This window comes from Triticum aestivum, chromosome 6D (genome assembly GCF_018294505.1).
Source record: "Triticum aestivum cultivar Chinese Spring chromosome 6D, IWGSC CS RefSeq v2.1, whole genome shotgun sequence".
NCBI lineage: Eukaryota > Viridiplantae > Streptophyta > Magnoliopsida > Poales > Poaceae > Triticum > Triticum aestivum.
In genome coordinates, this window is record NC_057811.1 from 476,917,688 (window position 1) to 476,935,463 (window position 17,776).

Consider the following 17,776-nt stretch of genomic DNA (forward strand, 5'->3'; position numbering starts at 1 on the left):
TTTGAATTTTTGCTCGAAATGCCCATTTACCGAGGGGGGGGGGGGCAAAATATGCGGTAACCTTGGTAAATCTCGAAATTTCGAGCGGTAACCAAAACCCTGCATACAATACTTAAAATAGATTAGTTTGCAGGTGTTGGTCAATTTATTTCGCTGAGAATCGACTAACTGAACCAAATGAAGAACAACCATCGATGTTCTTTCTTTATTTTTCTTTTGTGGGTTGTGTTCCCGCAGATGCCGGATACATGTTGTACCTTCTTTAATACAACATCAATAAAATTTCCCATCATATAAAAGACGTAAAGAAAAACCTTGACTTTGCATACGAGTCAATGTACTGGTCGAGATGAAAATAGATAAAGAAGACAAAGTTACAAATAGCAACGGTCATGTACTTTCACCAACGAGCGGTTTCAAATTTTTGGACGGATAGTTAATGTTTCACTTGCAACAACTCAAACAGATTGTTTTTTAGAAAGGAATTTAGACGACGACGGTTCTTAACCCAACAAGCTCATCAACATCATTGCTTAGTTCTAATCTCGATACCCCACACAATAAGACCACTCTTGAAAACTCCTGCTTCTGTCTCCATTAGGGTCACAAACATGTCACCGTCGCAGCCTTCTCCGTTGTAGAACTCGCCTAGCTCGACCTCCATCCAGCCGTCAGCCCTTTTTCGAGGGAGCATAACGTCATCCGTGAGACGAATTGCACGACGTTTCATACGAGGCAGACGGATTTCCCAACTTGACCTCAAGATATGTTTGCGAGGTACCCCGTCATCCCCATCCTCCATGTAGGCTTGGAGGCAAACTTGGCGTGTTGATGAATCATTCCCTCCAACACTTATTGATGCCTCTTGAAACGGGAAATCAAGCTTGGTGAACTCATCCGCTAGCTTGAACACCATGTAAGCAGCATACTTGGAGTTCCGGCAGAGCATTGTGCTATGTATTTTGCCACGGATTAACAGCCACCAAACTCCCCGAAGTTGAGCTGCTTCAGAGAATCTGTCGCAGATGCGAGCGTATGGTATGGTTAGTACTGACTGACACATGGAACACCATCAGACCGGAGAGAGACGATAACTAAATTAATAGGGCCAATTAAGTAGCGCGAACCTGTTGTTTGCTTGGACCTCATGAGAACGGAGTTTGATCCATTCCCAGTATTGTCTTGTCTCGCCCCACGAAATATGCAGCGACCTCGCCGAGAGCATGTAGCACTTGGCGCCAGTAGCCCGGTCCAGCCGCATGCTCTGCGCAAAAGAACGGCAGATCGATCGAGTAGCTGATTTTGATAAGCAGTACTACTAGTTGGGTTGGGGTGATATGCATGGGATCTGTACTACGTACCACGAGCTTGCCTGGGAGGAGCGCCGGTTGGTCGGAGAGGCATCGGAACAAGCCCTTCTTGGACGGCGGCGCGCGGCGGAGCACGCCCTGAGCGAACTGTGGGAGGTCGTGGGGCAGGAAGCAGGACCAGACGGCGTCCGAGTCCGCGGCGGCAAGGAAGGCCCGGGAGACGGCGGCACAGCGTCCGGCGTCAGGCGGCGACGTGAGGGAGATGATCGATGCGAGGAGCTCCTCCGGCAGGCGCCAGATCTCATTGCCGTCTGCTTCCACGAGACTACTCACAGTGGAAGTAACATAGATAGTAACATCACACATATCTAGATAAAATAAATGATGTGACAAATAATAAATGAAGAAAAAGAGACATGCAGTAACATAGCTAGTCACTACTAGTATGAGTAACATCACACATATCATGGCAAGATGAGTCTATAGCATAATAAATGAAGTATTGCATGTTATCACACATATATTACTCCCCACTATAGAGATAGTAACATAGAATAGTAACATGATCATGCGAAAATGGCCTTTGGTGACCGAGCACCCTGCAGGCCGGAATCAGCACCGTCGGTGCTCGTTGTGATCGGTGCCACGTGAGTATATATGACGCTGCCGTATTTTTACTGTATTTATAGGAGAGTCGGCTGCACAGCCCCGTATTTGCTATTAAATAAACCGTGCAGACTCACGAACTCTAGCAGGCACATGAGTGCAGCACAGTTGCATGTCGCGGTCACGCGCTGCATGGCACGGTTTGACTCCGTCTAACATGTGCGCTTGGCAAACGGGCAGGGAGCCGTTTGGGTTGAACGTTGAGGATCCTGCCGTTGCCTTGGCCTCATGGGCTACTTATAGGAGTTGGCTCTACATCGTTGCCGCACCCAGCTCAAACAAAATCGACATGGCTTCATCTTCATCCTTAGTTCGTTGCAGGGAAAGGCGACAGCATCTGCCGCTCATCATGTGCCCGGACTGCGGCAAGGTTCAGGTGGAGACCGCTCATCCTAAATGGTACACCAATCAAAGCAACACAACTTGAAGCGAAAAGGATCAAACAAGTGATTTTCACACCAAACACACATTGTCTTCAAGCAATTCTCCGACAACAAATGATACTACAGATATAGAGATACACTAATATGTGGAGTAGTCATTAGCAGTCTGACATCCACATTAGCACGGTTACATGAAACTGTCATGTTTCAAGCATAGAAAACAAATGAAATCAACCATAGAAATCAGCCTTGGGCGTGTTGGTGCAAGTGTTCCTTCTGTGGCCTTTCAGGCTGCACCTGGAGCAGCGAGGTGATTTCCTTGGCGCCTTTGGAAGACCCCCCGTGCCGCGGACATGTTGTGCTCTTGTGCCCCTGGGCCCGGCAGATCGAACAGAACCTACTCCTCTTAGCTGGCTGTTCGTATGGTGCTTTGTCGCAGCTTGTCGTAGGGCGCCCCGCTGGTCTCTTCTTTGATGGCGCCCCAAAGCTATCTGAACATTGCGAGGCACTTTGCACCTATTTTTTGTTGGACCAAAATGTTGCTTCTCTGCTGTAGCTGAACCTGCAGAATCACTTGCATTGCCACCTATCTGTCAGATAAACCCGTGCCATCGCGTACAGCAACCACCGACTCCGGCAATGTTTTCACATTTCTTAGTTGCTCCATCTATCTATGTGCCAGTGTGATTTCCAGTGCAGCTTCTCCATACAGTTAACTGAGAGTGCATGGTTGTGCTCTGCTTTGTGCTCACATATGTATCATCCTTTATCATCAGACCTAAGAATCCGCATCAACGCAGGGCATCCACACCTCGTCGAGCGGCTATTCGATTGCAATGGCTTGCCCTGCAGTGTTTTTCTATAACATATGAGAACATAATAGGAAAAAATTAGGTGTGAGGAAACAATTTCTCTTTTTTGAATTAATGAATCATCCTCACCGCACACGCGCACACAAACTCCTGCATACATTTTTTCCAACATTCAGCCTACTTTTGGCATACCTGACGCCAAAACCAGTCTCCCAGGAGTATAAGTTGTAAAACTCATATGCTTCTACAACTGTGTCAAAGCTAGTCCCGAGCGCCGGGTTAACAACAGTGCCAACCTTGTTGTCTGCATAAGCTTGCATTGAAGCATCGAGGGCAGGGACCTGCTTGGGTTGGCATCCCTCTCTTCTGGCGCGTTGCCAATCCTAACACTGCATTTTCCCCAAAATCGGTGTTAAATGTAATTCCCACTGGTACAGACCGATATAAGCAAAGCACTTCTGAAAAAAAAAAGTCGATCTATTGATACAGAAATAATAAATATGATCTAGCAGCATTTTTTTCGCTCGACACCTGATTGTAAAATTATGGTTCCAAGCTAGCATGAATGCTGTAACAGGGAAAAAAAGAGAATTATTCATCCATGGGGCTGCAAACTCTTTGCACGCGTGTGTTTTTGTTACAGGCGATTACAGGAAGCTACAATCTCTGGTCTAACAGCAAAGGTGAGTACAGGAAGCTACAATCTATGGTCTAACAGCAAAGGAATGACAAATAAGTGTGTGTTTTCTTACCGCCGAGTCCAACATGAGATCTTTGTTTTGTTGACGACGACATCCTCTGCGTCTCCCTCATCTCCCACTCCCATAGACTCAGTTGCAGTATTCTGAGCCGCCATATCGTTTGAGTCACCAACGACCTCACTCCCACCGTTGCGGAACGAGCCAACATTCGTGTCAGCCCCCCGGAACTGCTCTTTGCCGCTACTGCCGTCCATCGGTTTAGAAGACATCACATCAGAGGAGCGCCCGCGAGCTTCATGGATGGAAGCAACCGTAGACTCGACAACATTGATCCCGCCAACCAAAATATCACCCGCATGAGCCCTAGGAACCAATCTGTGGCACATACAAAAGTTTCATCTAGTCAGATCCATCCAACATCAGGGAGAAGAACTCAAGAACGAACCGCGGTGAAATCAATGAGCAGAACACCAACCAAAGAAAGATCCCCTTTTGGAGTGAGCAACGGCAAGAGAAATATGGACGCCAGATCGGTTCTTACCCTGATTCTGCTTCCTCAAAGAACTCGAGGCCATCCATGGCGAATCGCCGTGCCACATAGCTTTTTTTCCACATTCCACGGGAAGGGGATGAATGAACTGACCAGGGAAAGAAACATCACATCACCGCTTCCGGGGTTAAGCTAGGTGCTGCGCCAGATGAGCCCGGAATTAATGTCGCACCAGCCCATAACTGCCACCCTATTTTTAAACCAGCCCAGCAAGGACAAGAGGTGCCTGCACCCGAGGCCCACGTACAACGCTAGCACACCAGCCCACGGCACGCATGTATTTTAATCTGACAGCTATCGTATCCCTCCGATTAAAAAGCCATGCACACATTGCAGCGCTATACTCCACGGCGGGAGATTGCGGCCTGCAGGGTGCTCGGCCACCAAAACGCCATACTCCATGAACATGTTACTACTCTATGCTACTACCCATTGTGGTTAGTCTAATGGGATAGATTTCACGGTTATTCTAGATCGGAAGCGACGTACCGGGATGCTGCGAATTGCGTCGTGTTATTTCAGGCAGGGAAGGGGGTTGGAGGCGGTTCGTAGGAAGATTGTAGGCAAGAGGAGGGGATCGAGGAAGATTGTAGGCGAACCGTAGGCGGTTGGTATTAGGAAGATTGTAGGCGAACCGTGACATTGTTTTCTTTCTTCACGCGAAGGAGGAAAGCAGCTACACGTATATATTCGGCACGGCCCACAATGACGTGCACTTATAAACACAGCCCAGCCGACAAATACATGTAATTAGCTCCGACTTTTCTCCGCGACATGTTTCTTTTTCTGGCCACAGCTCCATGACATGTTTATCTTAGCATAATGGCAGGAGACTAATGATCGTTGCGCTACGACATGTTCTAGTATTTCTTTGTTGTTTTTTTCGCGGGGAGAACGCTTTCGTCAAGCTTTTATGAATTGAAAAATCAGCTCATCAGAATAACGAGATGAGGAGATTACATGATGCAGGAGGCAATAGAATAACTAACAGAAAGAGCAAACAATCACACTTGCTAAGCACCCACACTAAATAAGGTTGATTATCCCTAAAAAATTAAGGTTGATTAATGATCACTAGTAATAATTAGAGTATCATACTATAGTCATGTATCGTGGCGTCGTGCCATATAATTTTTTGGGCGCATGCCATATAACTTTTCGGATGACTTTTTGAATCCCATAGAGCTTGCTCAAAGATAATGTTTTTTTAGGCAATTGCTCAAAGATAATGGCATAATGGCGGAGTGTCAGAGGGGCTATACTGGGCCGCGGCCCGATCTTTCCAGCATATGGCCCGTCTTCATAAAGAGCTTGTCACTTGATTTTTGCTGTATGGCCCGTTTTGTACCTCTGGTCCAACTAGCTAATGTTTAGTTGTGGTTCACGCCTTTATATCTTTATCTTTACCTACTAGTCATCATTAGAACTCGCAGATCCCCTCTCGCTAGGGTTTTACACCTCCTCTCGGCGACGGCGACAGCCTACACCGTTGAGAACCCTATCCCCCCGACGAACCTTCCCGGCGACGGCGGAGAGCCCTGGTGCTCCTGATCGGCTGCCAGGCGTGGATCGTTTTGCTGGGGAACACCCGCCCGCGGAACCGATAACCCACGGGCTAGAGATCTCATGGAGAAAAACGCTGAGGGCTCGGGTTCTGCCTCCGATCTGGAGGCGGTGATGGCAGAACTTGGCCTTAGCGAGGAGAATTTGCAAGATGTGGTTGTGGACGAAGCCGATCTCCCGGAGAAAGCAACCAGGTGGATGGCGATTGCTAGGGTTCACACGGATAAAGTCTACAGCCAATATGGGTTCTATAGGAGCATGCGAGTTGCTTGGGATCTCGCAAAGGAAGTGAAGATTCGCCCTCTGGAAGACAATCTGTACACCATGCAGTTCATGTGTCTCGGAGATTGGGAACGAGTCATGGAGGACGGACCCTGGGCTTTCAAGGGTAAGGCTGTGGTCCTTGCACCTTACGATGGATTCACAAAACCGTCGACCATAACCCTAGATCATATAGAGATATGGGCTCAAATCCATGACTTTCCAGAAGGATACTTTCCCTTGATCAAGTCTCTGTCAGCTACTATAGGGGAGTTCATCTTTGCTGAACCTCAGTCTCAGGACTTTGAAGGTAACTTTTATCGGGTCCGAGTGAAAATAGATGTGAACAAGCCTTTGAAGAATGCAGTATCTCTGGTTAAGAACAAGAAGAGGGAGATCTTTCGAGTGAAATACGAAAGACTGCCGGACTGGTGTGCCGTATGTGGGCATCTTAGCCACCTGTTCAAGGAATGCGGCAATGGAGTTCACCACCCCAAATCTCTGGTTTTCAAAGATCTCCGGGCCACCTGGTTTCGGGGACCGGGCCGTGGACCTGGAGAAGGAAAAGGACCAGCAGGAGGGCGTGGGCTCGGAAACAACAGAGAAAGAGGCAGAGCTGGACGAGGAGGGCGTGGCGCAGGTCGCGGCTTCTCTGATGACAACACTGCTGTTGATGAGGATGCAGTTATGGGAGACGGGGACGAGAACAGGAAGAGGGGGCCTCAAGACCATCTGCTTGCGATCACGGCACCTGGAGATGCAGCGGATATGGACACGGGCGAGAAACCTCCAGCCACAGTGGAAGGGGTTCCCCTGAGCCCACCCCCAAACAGGAGCCCAAGAGAACGAAGACCACAAGCGTCTCTACTGAAAAGAAGAACACACAAACAACAAAACCTACTGATGCGCGTTTGGCGGGCCACCTAGTGGGGTCGCGCCAGGCGCAATGAGTCTATTAGCATGGAACTGTCGCAGTGCTGGCAATCCCGCGACGGTTCAAGAGCTTCGTGTCCTAACGAAGCGTTTTGCCCCCTCTATGTTATGCATTCTGGAAACTCAGATAGGGGGCTCGAGAGTAGAAGGATTAGTAGATACTTTGGGTTTTAATAAAAGTTTTGCGGTCAGTAGTGTAGGAAGAAGTGGAGGTCTTGGTGTATTTTGGAATGATTCAATAAAAGCAAAAGTTATCGGTTACTCTCAGTATCATATTGACATGGAAGTGGAGGACCTGGTTCGCCCTTTCCGCATTACTTTTGTCTATGGAGAGGCCCAAGTGCCTAAATGATACAGAACATGGGACACGATGAGAGGAATTGTTACGGCCAGCACACTCCCATGGATTGCTATGGGTGATTTTAATGAAGTTCTTCACGCTAGTGAGCATGATGGAATTGGCAATCGCAGCCAAGCTCAGATGGATGCTTTCAGAGATGCCCTGGATACCTGCGGTCTCTCGGATATTGGGTACAAAGGAAACCCGTGGACTTTTGAAAAGAAGGTGGCTGGTGGGACTTTCATGGTGTAGCAACAACAGATTGGTCACTAGCCTTCCCGCATGCTGAACTAAGCCATGAAACTGCTGCCTCCTCGGATCATGCGCCGCTGGTGTTGCGCCTGGCCGACGTGCATGCATGCAAAGGGGGACCAAGGCCCTTTAAATATGAACAGATGTGGGAAACGCATGAAATGCTGGCGCCGACAGTGGCTAATAGTTGGGGACAGAATCAGGGAGGATCGGTTCAGGAGATCAAAGAAAAGATGGGGGCTCTCGCTGGAGATCTAGCCACATGGGATCGCAACGTCTTTGGCAATGTTAGTCGAGAAATCTGCAGCTTACAAAACCAGCTAGCTCTACTTCGGGCTGCGCCAGGACGAACAGAGCCATCCAGAATGGAGATCAAAACGTGTGACCGTTTGGTTGAGCTCTTCAACAGGGAAGAAATACTATGGAGGCAGAGAGCCCGGGTGGAGTGGCTAGTTTCCGGAGATAAGAACACGTATTTTTTCCACTTAAGGGCTAGTAGAAGGAGAAAGAAGAACCAAATTAAGGCTCTTCAGCTGCCCGATGGAAGGGTGACAGAGAATATAACTGAATTGGAAGAGCATGCCACGGAATTTTATAGCAACTTGTACCAGTCCGAGGGGGTGCATGACATGCACAGAGTACTGGATTCAGTACCAACGAAGGTAACTCCGGCGATGAACCAGCTCTTAGAAGCAGACTATAAACCAGAGGAAGTCAAGACTGCGCTCTTCCAAATGTTTCCTACAAAGGCACCGGGTCCTGACGGATTCCCAGCACATTTCTTTCGAGGCATTGGGAGGTTTGTGGCATGCAAGTGACAGAAGCTGTCCTTCGGATAATTAATGGCACGGAATCAGCTGAGTGTATAAATGATACAATCCTAGTTCTCATACCCAAGGTAAAGAACCCCACGTCATTGACGCAATTTAGGCTGATTTCTTTATGCAATGTTCTTTACAAAATAGCATCAAAGGTTATATCAAACAGGCTCAAGATGGTGCTCCCTGATATCATCTCAGAGGAACAGTCCGCGTTTGTCCCAGGTAGGTTTATCACTGATAACATAATCACCGCTTACGAGTGTCTCCATTTTATGAAGCGAAATAGATCAAAGAGAAATAGCCATTGCGCACGGAAACTAGATATGATGAAGGCATATGACAGAGTGGAGTGGGATTATCTTCAGGCAATTATGCTGAAGCTGGGATTCACTAAGAGATGGGTCAACATAGTCATGAGTATGGTAAGATCAGTGAGATTTTCAGTTCTTTTCAATGGCAGAAAACTTGACGAGTTCATACCTTCTCGGGGGATTCGACAGGGAGATCCTACCTCCCCATACCTATTCTTGATATCAGCAGAGGGCCTTTCGTGCCTTTTAAAATCTATTGATGGGTCATCCAACATAGGTGGAATACAGGTGGCAGCTTCTGCACCACCAGTTAACCACTTATTATTTGTTGATGACAGCCTGCTGTTTTTTAAGGCTAGTGCAGATGGGGCGAATGAGGTGAACCAGTTGTTGAACACATATTGTCAAGCTTCGGGACAAAGGATTAACCATGAGAAATCATCAATATTCTTCAGCAAAAAATGCCCCAATGCAGTCAGACAAGACGTGAAGACTATTTTGCAGGTTCCAAATGAGACTCTAAGTGCCAAATACCTTGGTATGCCATCAGATGTGGGAGCTTCAAAAAATGGCGCCTTTAAGTACCTGAAGGATTACTTGTGGAGTAAGTTACAAGGATGGATTGAGAAAACTCTGTCTTCAGCGGGCAAGGAGGTATTGGTGAAATCAGTTGCTCAGGCTGTACTAGTGTTTTCCATGTCATGCTTCAAGTTGCCTAGGGGACTTTGTGAACATCTAGATATGCTGATCAGGAAATTTTGGTGGGGTAGTAAAGATGGTAAACGTAAACCCAATTGGGTCTCTTGGGAGGCGATGACTCAGCCGAAAAGCATGGGGGGTCTGGGGTTTAAGGATTTTGAATTATTCAATTTATCCTTATTGGCAAAACAAGCATGGAGAATTCTGTAGCACCCAGCCTCGTTAAGTGCCCGGATCCTCAAGAGTATATATTTCCCGGAGTCCACAATTCTCACAACAGGGGTGGGTAGCCATCCAAGCCAAGTCTGGAGGTCTATAGTTGAAGGGCGGGACATACTAAAGCAGGGCTTAATCCGGACAATTGGGAACGGATTGTCAACTTCTATTTGGAGCGACAACTAGATTCCCAGAAAAGAAATGATGCGGCCGTATGGTGCCCGGATAGCGAACCCCCCTGAACTTGTGGCTGAATTAATAGACCCAACGAGTGCAACTTGGGATATAAACAGGTTGGAGGAAGTGTGCTTACCTATTGATATTGCAGCTATAATACAGATACCCTTATGCACCAGCAACATTCCTGACACGTGGTCGTGGTTCTTCGAGAAGAACGGAAGCTTTTCAGTAAGATCTGCGTATAGAATGTTGATAGATACAAAATATAGAAGAGGAGCATGGCTGGATGGAACGACGGGTTCGTCAAGCACAGAAAGAGAAGCTGACTCATGGAAGAAACTATGGAAGACGAACGTCCCTGGAAAGATCAGAATGTTCCTTTGGAGGTTGGCCAAACAGTCTATCCCTCCTGAAGATGTTCGAGCTCACCGCAACATGTCGAATTCACCTGTGTGTGGGCTGTGCGGTGCTGAGGATTCTTGGCGCCATGCACTGCTGGAATGCTCTATGTCGCGATGTGTGTGGGCTATGGTAGATGGAGAACTCGCTGAGCACTTATGCGCCACGACGGAGCCCGATGCAAAACAATGGCTGTTCACCATGATATTGATACGTTATCGCATGAAGCTTTTATTCACTTAACGGTTACGCTTTGGGCCATTTGGTGGGCAAGAAGGAAGGCTATCCATGAGGAGGTTTACCAGAGCCCGGCGGCAACACATCAGTTTATCACCAGATTCATGCATGAATTGGCTCTACTACCATGCAAGGGAAAGCAAACATCGCGGGCCAGAGTAGGAGCGGTCAGGCCAAGGGCACCTCCAGCGGGCTATGCCAAAATACAAGTAGATGCAGCGATGTCGAAACTGCAAACAAGAGGAGCCGCGGCTGCAGTATGTCGGGACGAAGCCGGGAATTTTTTGGGCAGTTCAGCCCTGACAGTTCGAGGCATTAACGACGTAGCGACGCTGGAAGCTTTAGCATGCAGAGAGGGGCTGGCTCTTGCAGCTGATCTACATCTTCATAATATCATCATTGCTTCTGACTCCATGCAGGTCATCAGTGATATTCAGAAAGGCAACGGAGGAAGATATGGTGCTATCGTTACCGAGATTAAAGCTAGATCGTCGCCTTTTTCATGCAATTTTATGTTTGAAGGTAGAGCGGCCAATCAGGACGCTGATAGATTAGCAAAGTTTGCTTATTCATTGGATCAAGGAAGGCACGTCTGGATGTCGATCCCACATGATCCTTTTTGTATCCCACAAACTGTGACATCTGAATGAATAAAGCTTTACGTCTCAAAAAGAAAAACCTACTAGTCATCGTCAATTTTGCAGAAAACCCACTCTGTTTTCTAGAATTCAACCCGCAGTTCTATTTTAAGTGGGTATATAAGAAAACGCTTCGTCTCCGCCGACTTCGCCTGAAGACCATCCACCGTCGTCTCCGTCGACTCTGCCGCAAAACCATCTGCCATCGACTTTGCTGGAAGACCTTCAGCTGCTGCCTAGGCCTACTTTGCCACAGGTATCTTTTTCCTTTGTGCAAATTATAATGGAGCTATGATGACCCAATTTTTCTGTTGGCATAGGCTCAAGCAATCACCTCTTCTTGATGCAAGCAAGTAGTAACCGTGAACAAGATGTAGTAATCATGAACAAGATGTCCCTAATTCTGTAGTATGTGTTGTATAGTAGTACACTCTTTTTTTTGCTGCAGTATCACAATACCATCATCATCTTATTTCTTTGTGTTAGTGTGACAAAGATATTTTTATCAGACTCATCTTGCTGGTTACTTATATACACGGTTCTCTGCCCGTATCTTGCTGGAAATCCAAAAATCCACCCTATAATTACCTTTTCAATATTGTCAGATGATTTCAAAATTGGAGGTTTAACTTCAAATTTTGTTGTTATTACAGAAAATGAATGGCATTGCTGAATTGACCATTGTAGAGGATTTTGATTCAGCCTATTTTCAGTTGACAATATACTGAATAATTTGGCAGTGAACAAGTACAGAAAAAATTCTTAAGAAGCGATAGTTTTGAACCTGAATTTATAAAAGAAAATGAAACAATTCGTGTTGAATATATCTTAGGCATCCACCAGGTTTGAGATGTTCACAGAAACATGTCAGTTTCAGGATGCTATAATTCAGAATTGTTTGCCACACTGTAACGTTTCAGCCATTCAGAAACATTGCCCATGATGTTAATATGTTGACTAGGGGCCTTTTCTAGCTACTTTAATGAAAATTGTACACAGTGTCCTGCTGCATATATTAAATTGCAATGTGAAAGTAACAAAAAATCCATCCAAAATTTTCTGTCCAATTCATAATATAAATTACTCCTATGTGTTCTTTTATTCAGTTATTATAATTTTACTCCTGTGTGTTCTCTTATTTAGTTCTGTCAGGAAGAAGGGATTATGTTGATGTGTAGTATGTTCTTTGTTCTACAACCATACCTACATGGGACTATAGTTCAGTAACTACCATGCATCTCATTCTCACTCTCATTCTCATTATGTACCTACCATTTTTGTATTTCGGGGTTGGATGAGTAGTGCTTTGATGGACAATGTTACACTGTTGTTCAGTTCAATTATACATGGTCGCCATGTGAGTGATGCCAAACACTTGGTTGTTCTGAACAAACCGTATCTCATGAGTTCAGGTTGTTTGATTGGCGACACTGTGTCTCAATGCTGTTTTGGATGTTTGAGTGTCATAGTGATATATTCTCGATCCACTTAGTAGGGATAATATATTCAAAAGAATGGCGTTGGTGGGCACGGCGACTGTGATGGTGGCACTTCACACCTATTTGAATTATGAAACACATTATATCCATAGGAGCTCATGAGTTCAGGTTGTTTGTTTGGCGACACTGTGTCTCAATGCAGTTTTGGATGTTTGTGTGTCATAGTGATATATTCTCGATCCACTCAATAGGGATCATATATTCAAAAGAATGGCGTTGTGGGCACGGCGACTGTGATGGTGGCACTTCACACCTATTTGAATTATGAAACAGATTATATCCATAGGAACGTTTCCTGCTGTATGATCGACTTGTTCTGGTATAGGGTTTAATGGTGTGATTTTTGCCCTGTACGTTCGAGGTAATGGCACTGTTGGTATTATTTCTGATACCACTGAGTGTGACATCTCTTTTGATGGTTCAGTAGAATTAATTATCTGGTATCACTTGATATTCAGAATAGCCCTGCCATACCTGCAATAAATAAAAAAGTGATTTTGCCTGGTTTTGATGTCTGTTGTGTGTGCGCGTGCAGGTGCCAAAGGCGTCAGGTGGAGGCCAAGGATGTTGGGCTCATGATGCCGACGTGCAAACTGTAAGTTTCATAGATTCAGATTGGGACATTTCTTCTTATTATTTTGCCGTCAAAACTGAAAAAGGGTGATGGTAATTCACCAAATGTCGATGTGGTCATCAGCCTGTATGCTCTCAATCCCCTGGCAGAGTATTTTCCCTTAAACGGTGCTACTGTCACATGATGCATATCATGGTTCTTGGACCTTTGATCACTTTATTCTGCATTTACATGATATATTGCTTGTAGCCGATGAAATTTGGTCCACATTTGTGTGCGTATGCATATCCTATACTGGAAACTTGTGCCTTCCCATTATATGATTATATTAGAAGTAGTCAATTGCAAATGTCCATAGTAATAAACTTGTGGTCACATGACTGATAACTTAAAGTTTGTTAGATTATGTGAATGGGTTATTTTGTTGTCTGCTATTATAAGCTGGTGCTCTTGCTTTTTAAAACACATATAAACTGCCATCTACACTGAACAATGAGCCTTCATGTATAAACTAGAGCAATAATATTAGGCTGAGGGAACCGACATTAGCAGCAATAATGATACAAATGGGTTTTATATGGGGAATTTGGAAATTTAGAAATTCTGTGGTTGTCAATGATGTTCCATGAATGACCATAAAAGAGGTTTGGTGGCCGACTCTGACAACTATCTGGCGTTGGGCACACATCTTTCATTCATGGAGAGGCAAAGAAGAGGCTGGAATCCTTGTGCCTTTACCTGACCCTCCAAACACCACTGAACTTCTTTTCGGGAATATCAAAGGAGATTGGGCTCACTAAGGAAAACCATTCACAGCCAATGATCACATCATGGCTTGGCAGAGAAAGAACTCTGAATTTGTGAGTGAAGCTTACTTTTACCAATTGGAAAGGACAGTCTGGCACCACCACAGCTGTGGATAATAGTGTGCCTCCTCCAGCCACAGAAACTGATCTAGGAGTAGCAGGCATTAATACACAGTTAGCTTTAACAACAAATTTCTGATTTATAAATGAGGAGGTGCTCCCAGAGTCTATCAGTGCTACTGCTCTTTTCCCATTAATTTGACTGGTCACATGAATAGTAGAAGCATCTTGATTGTAAGGGTTGCCCTGAAATGCAAACATGAAAAATGACACATAATTTAGAATCCAATATAAATCCAAGCGTGCGCACACTCGGTTCAGTTTCCATTCTTTTGTTCAGTCCACTGGATTCCTGGCGAGCCCGTGCACGGCATGCTGATTCTGAAATTTGGCATGCTCTTGAAGTGTAGGATGATTGGTTTTGATGTCTCTGTTGTTTGTGCGCGAAATTGCATACTTTTTATACATGTTGTTTGTGCAAAACATCTGCTGCTGTTTTTGATTTATTATTATTATTACTGGTTTATCATACATAGACAACAACTATTCTAGAATATCATCATCCAATTCTCAGGCAAATGAACTATTCCCTTGGTGGTGGCAACAGAAGACTATTCTGTTTGCTCCATGTTTGTTACAATTTAATGTTGATTCTATCTTTGCACTATATTTTACGAACAAACTAACGGTTTGAGACTTACCTTTTATTATCTTGTAACTAGCAGTTGCAGTGCTCTTATTATTTAATTTCCACAAATATGTTTCCCTCAATCTGAAGATATGAACTATGCTGCTCCTCCTGGTTTGTGTGTTGCTTCCGATGGATGATGCTCTGTTTCTTCAGTGTGTTGCAACTCTTCATTAAGATTGGGAATAAACAGAGAATCACGGCCACGTTGTTTTGGTGCTCCGACGACCTACCCTATCTCCCTCGAGGCGTCTTCGCGCGCCGTTGTCCTCCCTCCATGCCAAACATGGTGGTCTTCGTGCGCCGTTTTGTCCTCCCTCTGCGGCAACCGTGGCGGAAAACAAAATATAAAACCAATTCAGAGACTATTCCATGAACCACTACTATGGTGGCTTCTTAATGACCAAAATTCAAACAGAAAGCAATAATTAGTGTAACATTAATTATCAGATTTGAATAAGTGTAACATTAATTATCATATTTGAATAAGTGTAACATTAATTATCATATTTGAATAAAAGAAAATGGTGCATAAGGACACATGGAGCAGGTTTTGCAAGATTGTAGGCGTTGCAACTCACGGGCATTAAAAAAAGGAACAAACACTTCCCAAGCGTTGCAACTCACGGGCATTAAAAAAAATAAACAAACTCTTCCCAAGCAAACAACCATCTGTAAAAATTCCCTAGCAAAAATGCACCAAAAAATATATGTAAAAACATTTTTCCTAAAAAACTATTATTTTTAGGGAAATGTTCCTATTTTCATAAAAATGTTAATTATTAAGTGTTCCAGTTTTTATGAAAATATTAACTTTTATTAAAAATAAGGAATTTTCCATGTTGAACCTTATTATGGGCGTTTATTAAAATTGGATATAAAAATGATGCACAATGCACTAGTAGAAAAACGGCCTAATGTGAAGCACATTAGTACCGATTTGTAACAAAACCGGCACTAATGTGTCTATTAGTGCCGGTTCGAACGGCTAGACGGGCGGAGCTAATTAGTACCGGTTCGTTGCGAACCTTTAGTACCGGTTCGTGGCACGAACTGGTACTAAAGAGGATGTGGCACGCCGCGGTCCGGCTGGGGCCCCACCAGTGCCTTTAGTACCGGTTCCTACCACAAACCGGTACTAGAGGTTTGTAGTTGCAGCTGTTTTTTAGTCCCACCTCGCTCGGCTAACAGGGTTTTTACCACCTTAAATATGTTACTTCTCAAGCTATCACAAGCACTTGGTCTTCACTGAACTCTATGTGTAGAATTTGTGGCCGCAATATGAGTCTTCACCGGTTTCTAAACCGTTGAGGACTCATATTGACAATTCAGATTGTACACAAAAAGATCATTGATTATCAATGTATTTTTGATGTATATTTTTACATGTTTACACCCTCACTCTGTCCTCTCAAACTCCGGACTTTTTTTGCGTTCAGCAGGCGCCATTCAAAGTCACGTCATCAACTTTCAACCCTTTCTGACATAATTTGCTATTCTTAATGCATTTACTGATTTGTTTTGAGCTAAATGGCCCTGAAATTGAAAAGCACTACAAATGAACTCTGAAAAGGTTGAAACTTGGCATGGTATCATCATTTCACCCGCATAGCATGTGCAAAAAAGTAAGAGGGTCACGGCAAAACTGGATGCACTTCGTGTACAAACTGGACAATCTCTTTCGAAGTATCAGGGTTTCGGACGAAAACTCACCTGTTACACCGGCAATTCAAAATTTTAATAACTTATTACAACTCCGGACTTTTTTGCGTTCAGCAGGCGCCATTCAAAGCCACGTCATCAACTTTCAACCCTTTCTGACATAATTTGCTATTTTTAATGCATTTACTGATTTGTTTTGAGCTAAATGGCCCTGAAATTGAAAAGCACCACAAATGAACTCTGAAAAGGTTGAAACTTGGCATGGTATCATCATTTCACCCGCATAGCATGTGCAAAAAAGTAGAGAGGGTCACGGCAAAAACTGGATGCACTTCGTGTACAAACTGGACAATCTCTTTCGAAGTATCAGGGTTTCGGACGAAAACTCATCTGTTACACTGGCAATTCAAAATTTTAATAACTTATTACAACTCCGGACTTTTTTGCGTTCAGCAGGCGCCATTCAAAGCCACGTCATCAACTTTCAACCCTTTCTGACATAATTTGCTATTCTTAATGCATTTATTGATTTGTTTTGAGCTAAATGGCCCTGAAATTGAAAAGCACTACAAATGAACTCTGAAAATGTTGAAACTTGGCATGGTATCATCATTTCACCCGCATAGCATGTGCAAAAAAGTAGAGAGGGTCACGGCAAAAATTGGATGCACTTCGTGTACAAACTGGACAATCTCTTTCGAAGTATCAGGGTTTCGGACAAAAACTTATCTGTTACACCGGCAATTCAAAATTTTAATAACTTATTACAACTCCGGACTTTTTTTGCGTTCAGCTGGCGTCATTCAAAGTCACGTCATCAACTTTCAACCCTTTCTGACATAATTTGCTATTTTTAATGCATTTACTGATTTGTTTTGAGCTAAATGGCCCTGAAATTAAAAAGCACTACAAATGAACTCTGAAAAGGTCGAAACTTGGCATGGTATCATCATTTCACCCGCATAGCATGTGCAAAACGTAGAGAGGGTCACGGCAAAAACTGGATGCACTTCGTGTACAAACTAGACAATCTCTTTCGAAATAAATAGAAGAAAATAAATAAAGCAGAAAATAAAAAACTATATAAAAAACGACTCAAAAATAAATAAAGCAGAAAAGAAAAAAACTATATAAAAAAATTACTCAGAAATAAATAGAAGAAAATAAATAATGCAGAAAAGAAAAAACTATATAAATAATTGTTGGGGCGCTGCC

General features: G+C 44.3%; 1 protein-coding gene across 1 annotated transcript; it reads right to left on the minus strand.

Moving 5' to 3' along the window:
* Positions 1–526: 526 nt before the first annotated feature.
* Positions 527–1,676, minus strand: LOC123142751 (F-box protein PP2-B11-like). Its single transcript, XM_044561518.1, has 4 exons — positions 1,365–1,676; positions 1,128–1,264; positions 787–1,016; positions 527–705 (listed from the first exon to the last, which is right to left on the minus strand). Exons 1-4 carry the CDS (start codon positions 1,674–1,676, stop codon positions 527–529), a joined length of 858 nt encoding a protein of 285 aa, XP_044417453.1.
* Between the last annotated feature and the right edge of the window lie 16,100 nt (positions 1,677–17,776).

What these genes read in the sequence shown, in the direction of transcription:
- LOC123142751 (XM_044561518.1), bottom strand. Translation starts at nt 1,676, where the DNA reads ATGTGTGATGTTACTATCTATGTTACTTCCACTGTGAGTAGTCTCGTG. An exon ending in CGCTCCTCCCAGGCAAGCTC is followed by an intron (nt 1,265 to 1,364) that starts GTGGTACGTAGT and finishes TCTTTTGCGCAG; the next exon opens with AGCATGCGGCTGGACCGGGC. An exon ending in GAGGTCCAAGCAAACAACAG is followed by an intron (nt 1,017 to 1,127) that starts GTTCGCGCTACT and finishes CATCTGCGACAG; the next exon opens with ATTCTCTGAAGCAGCTCAAC.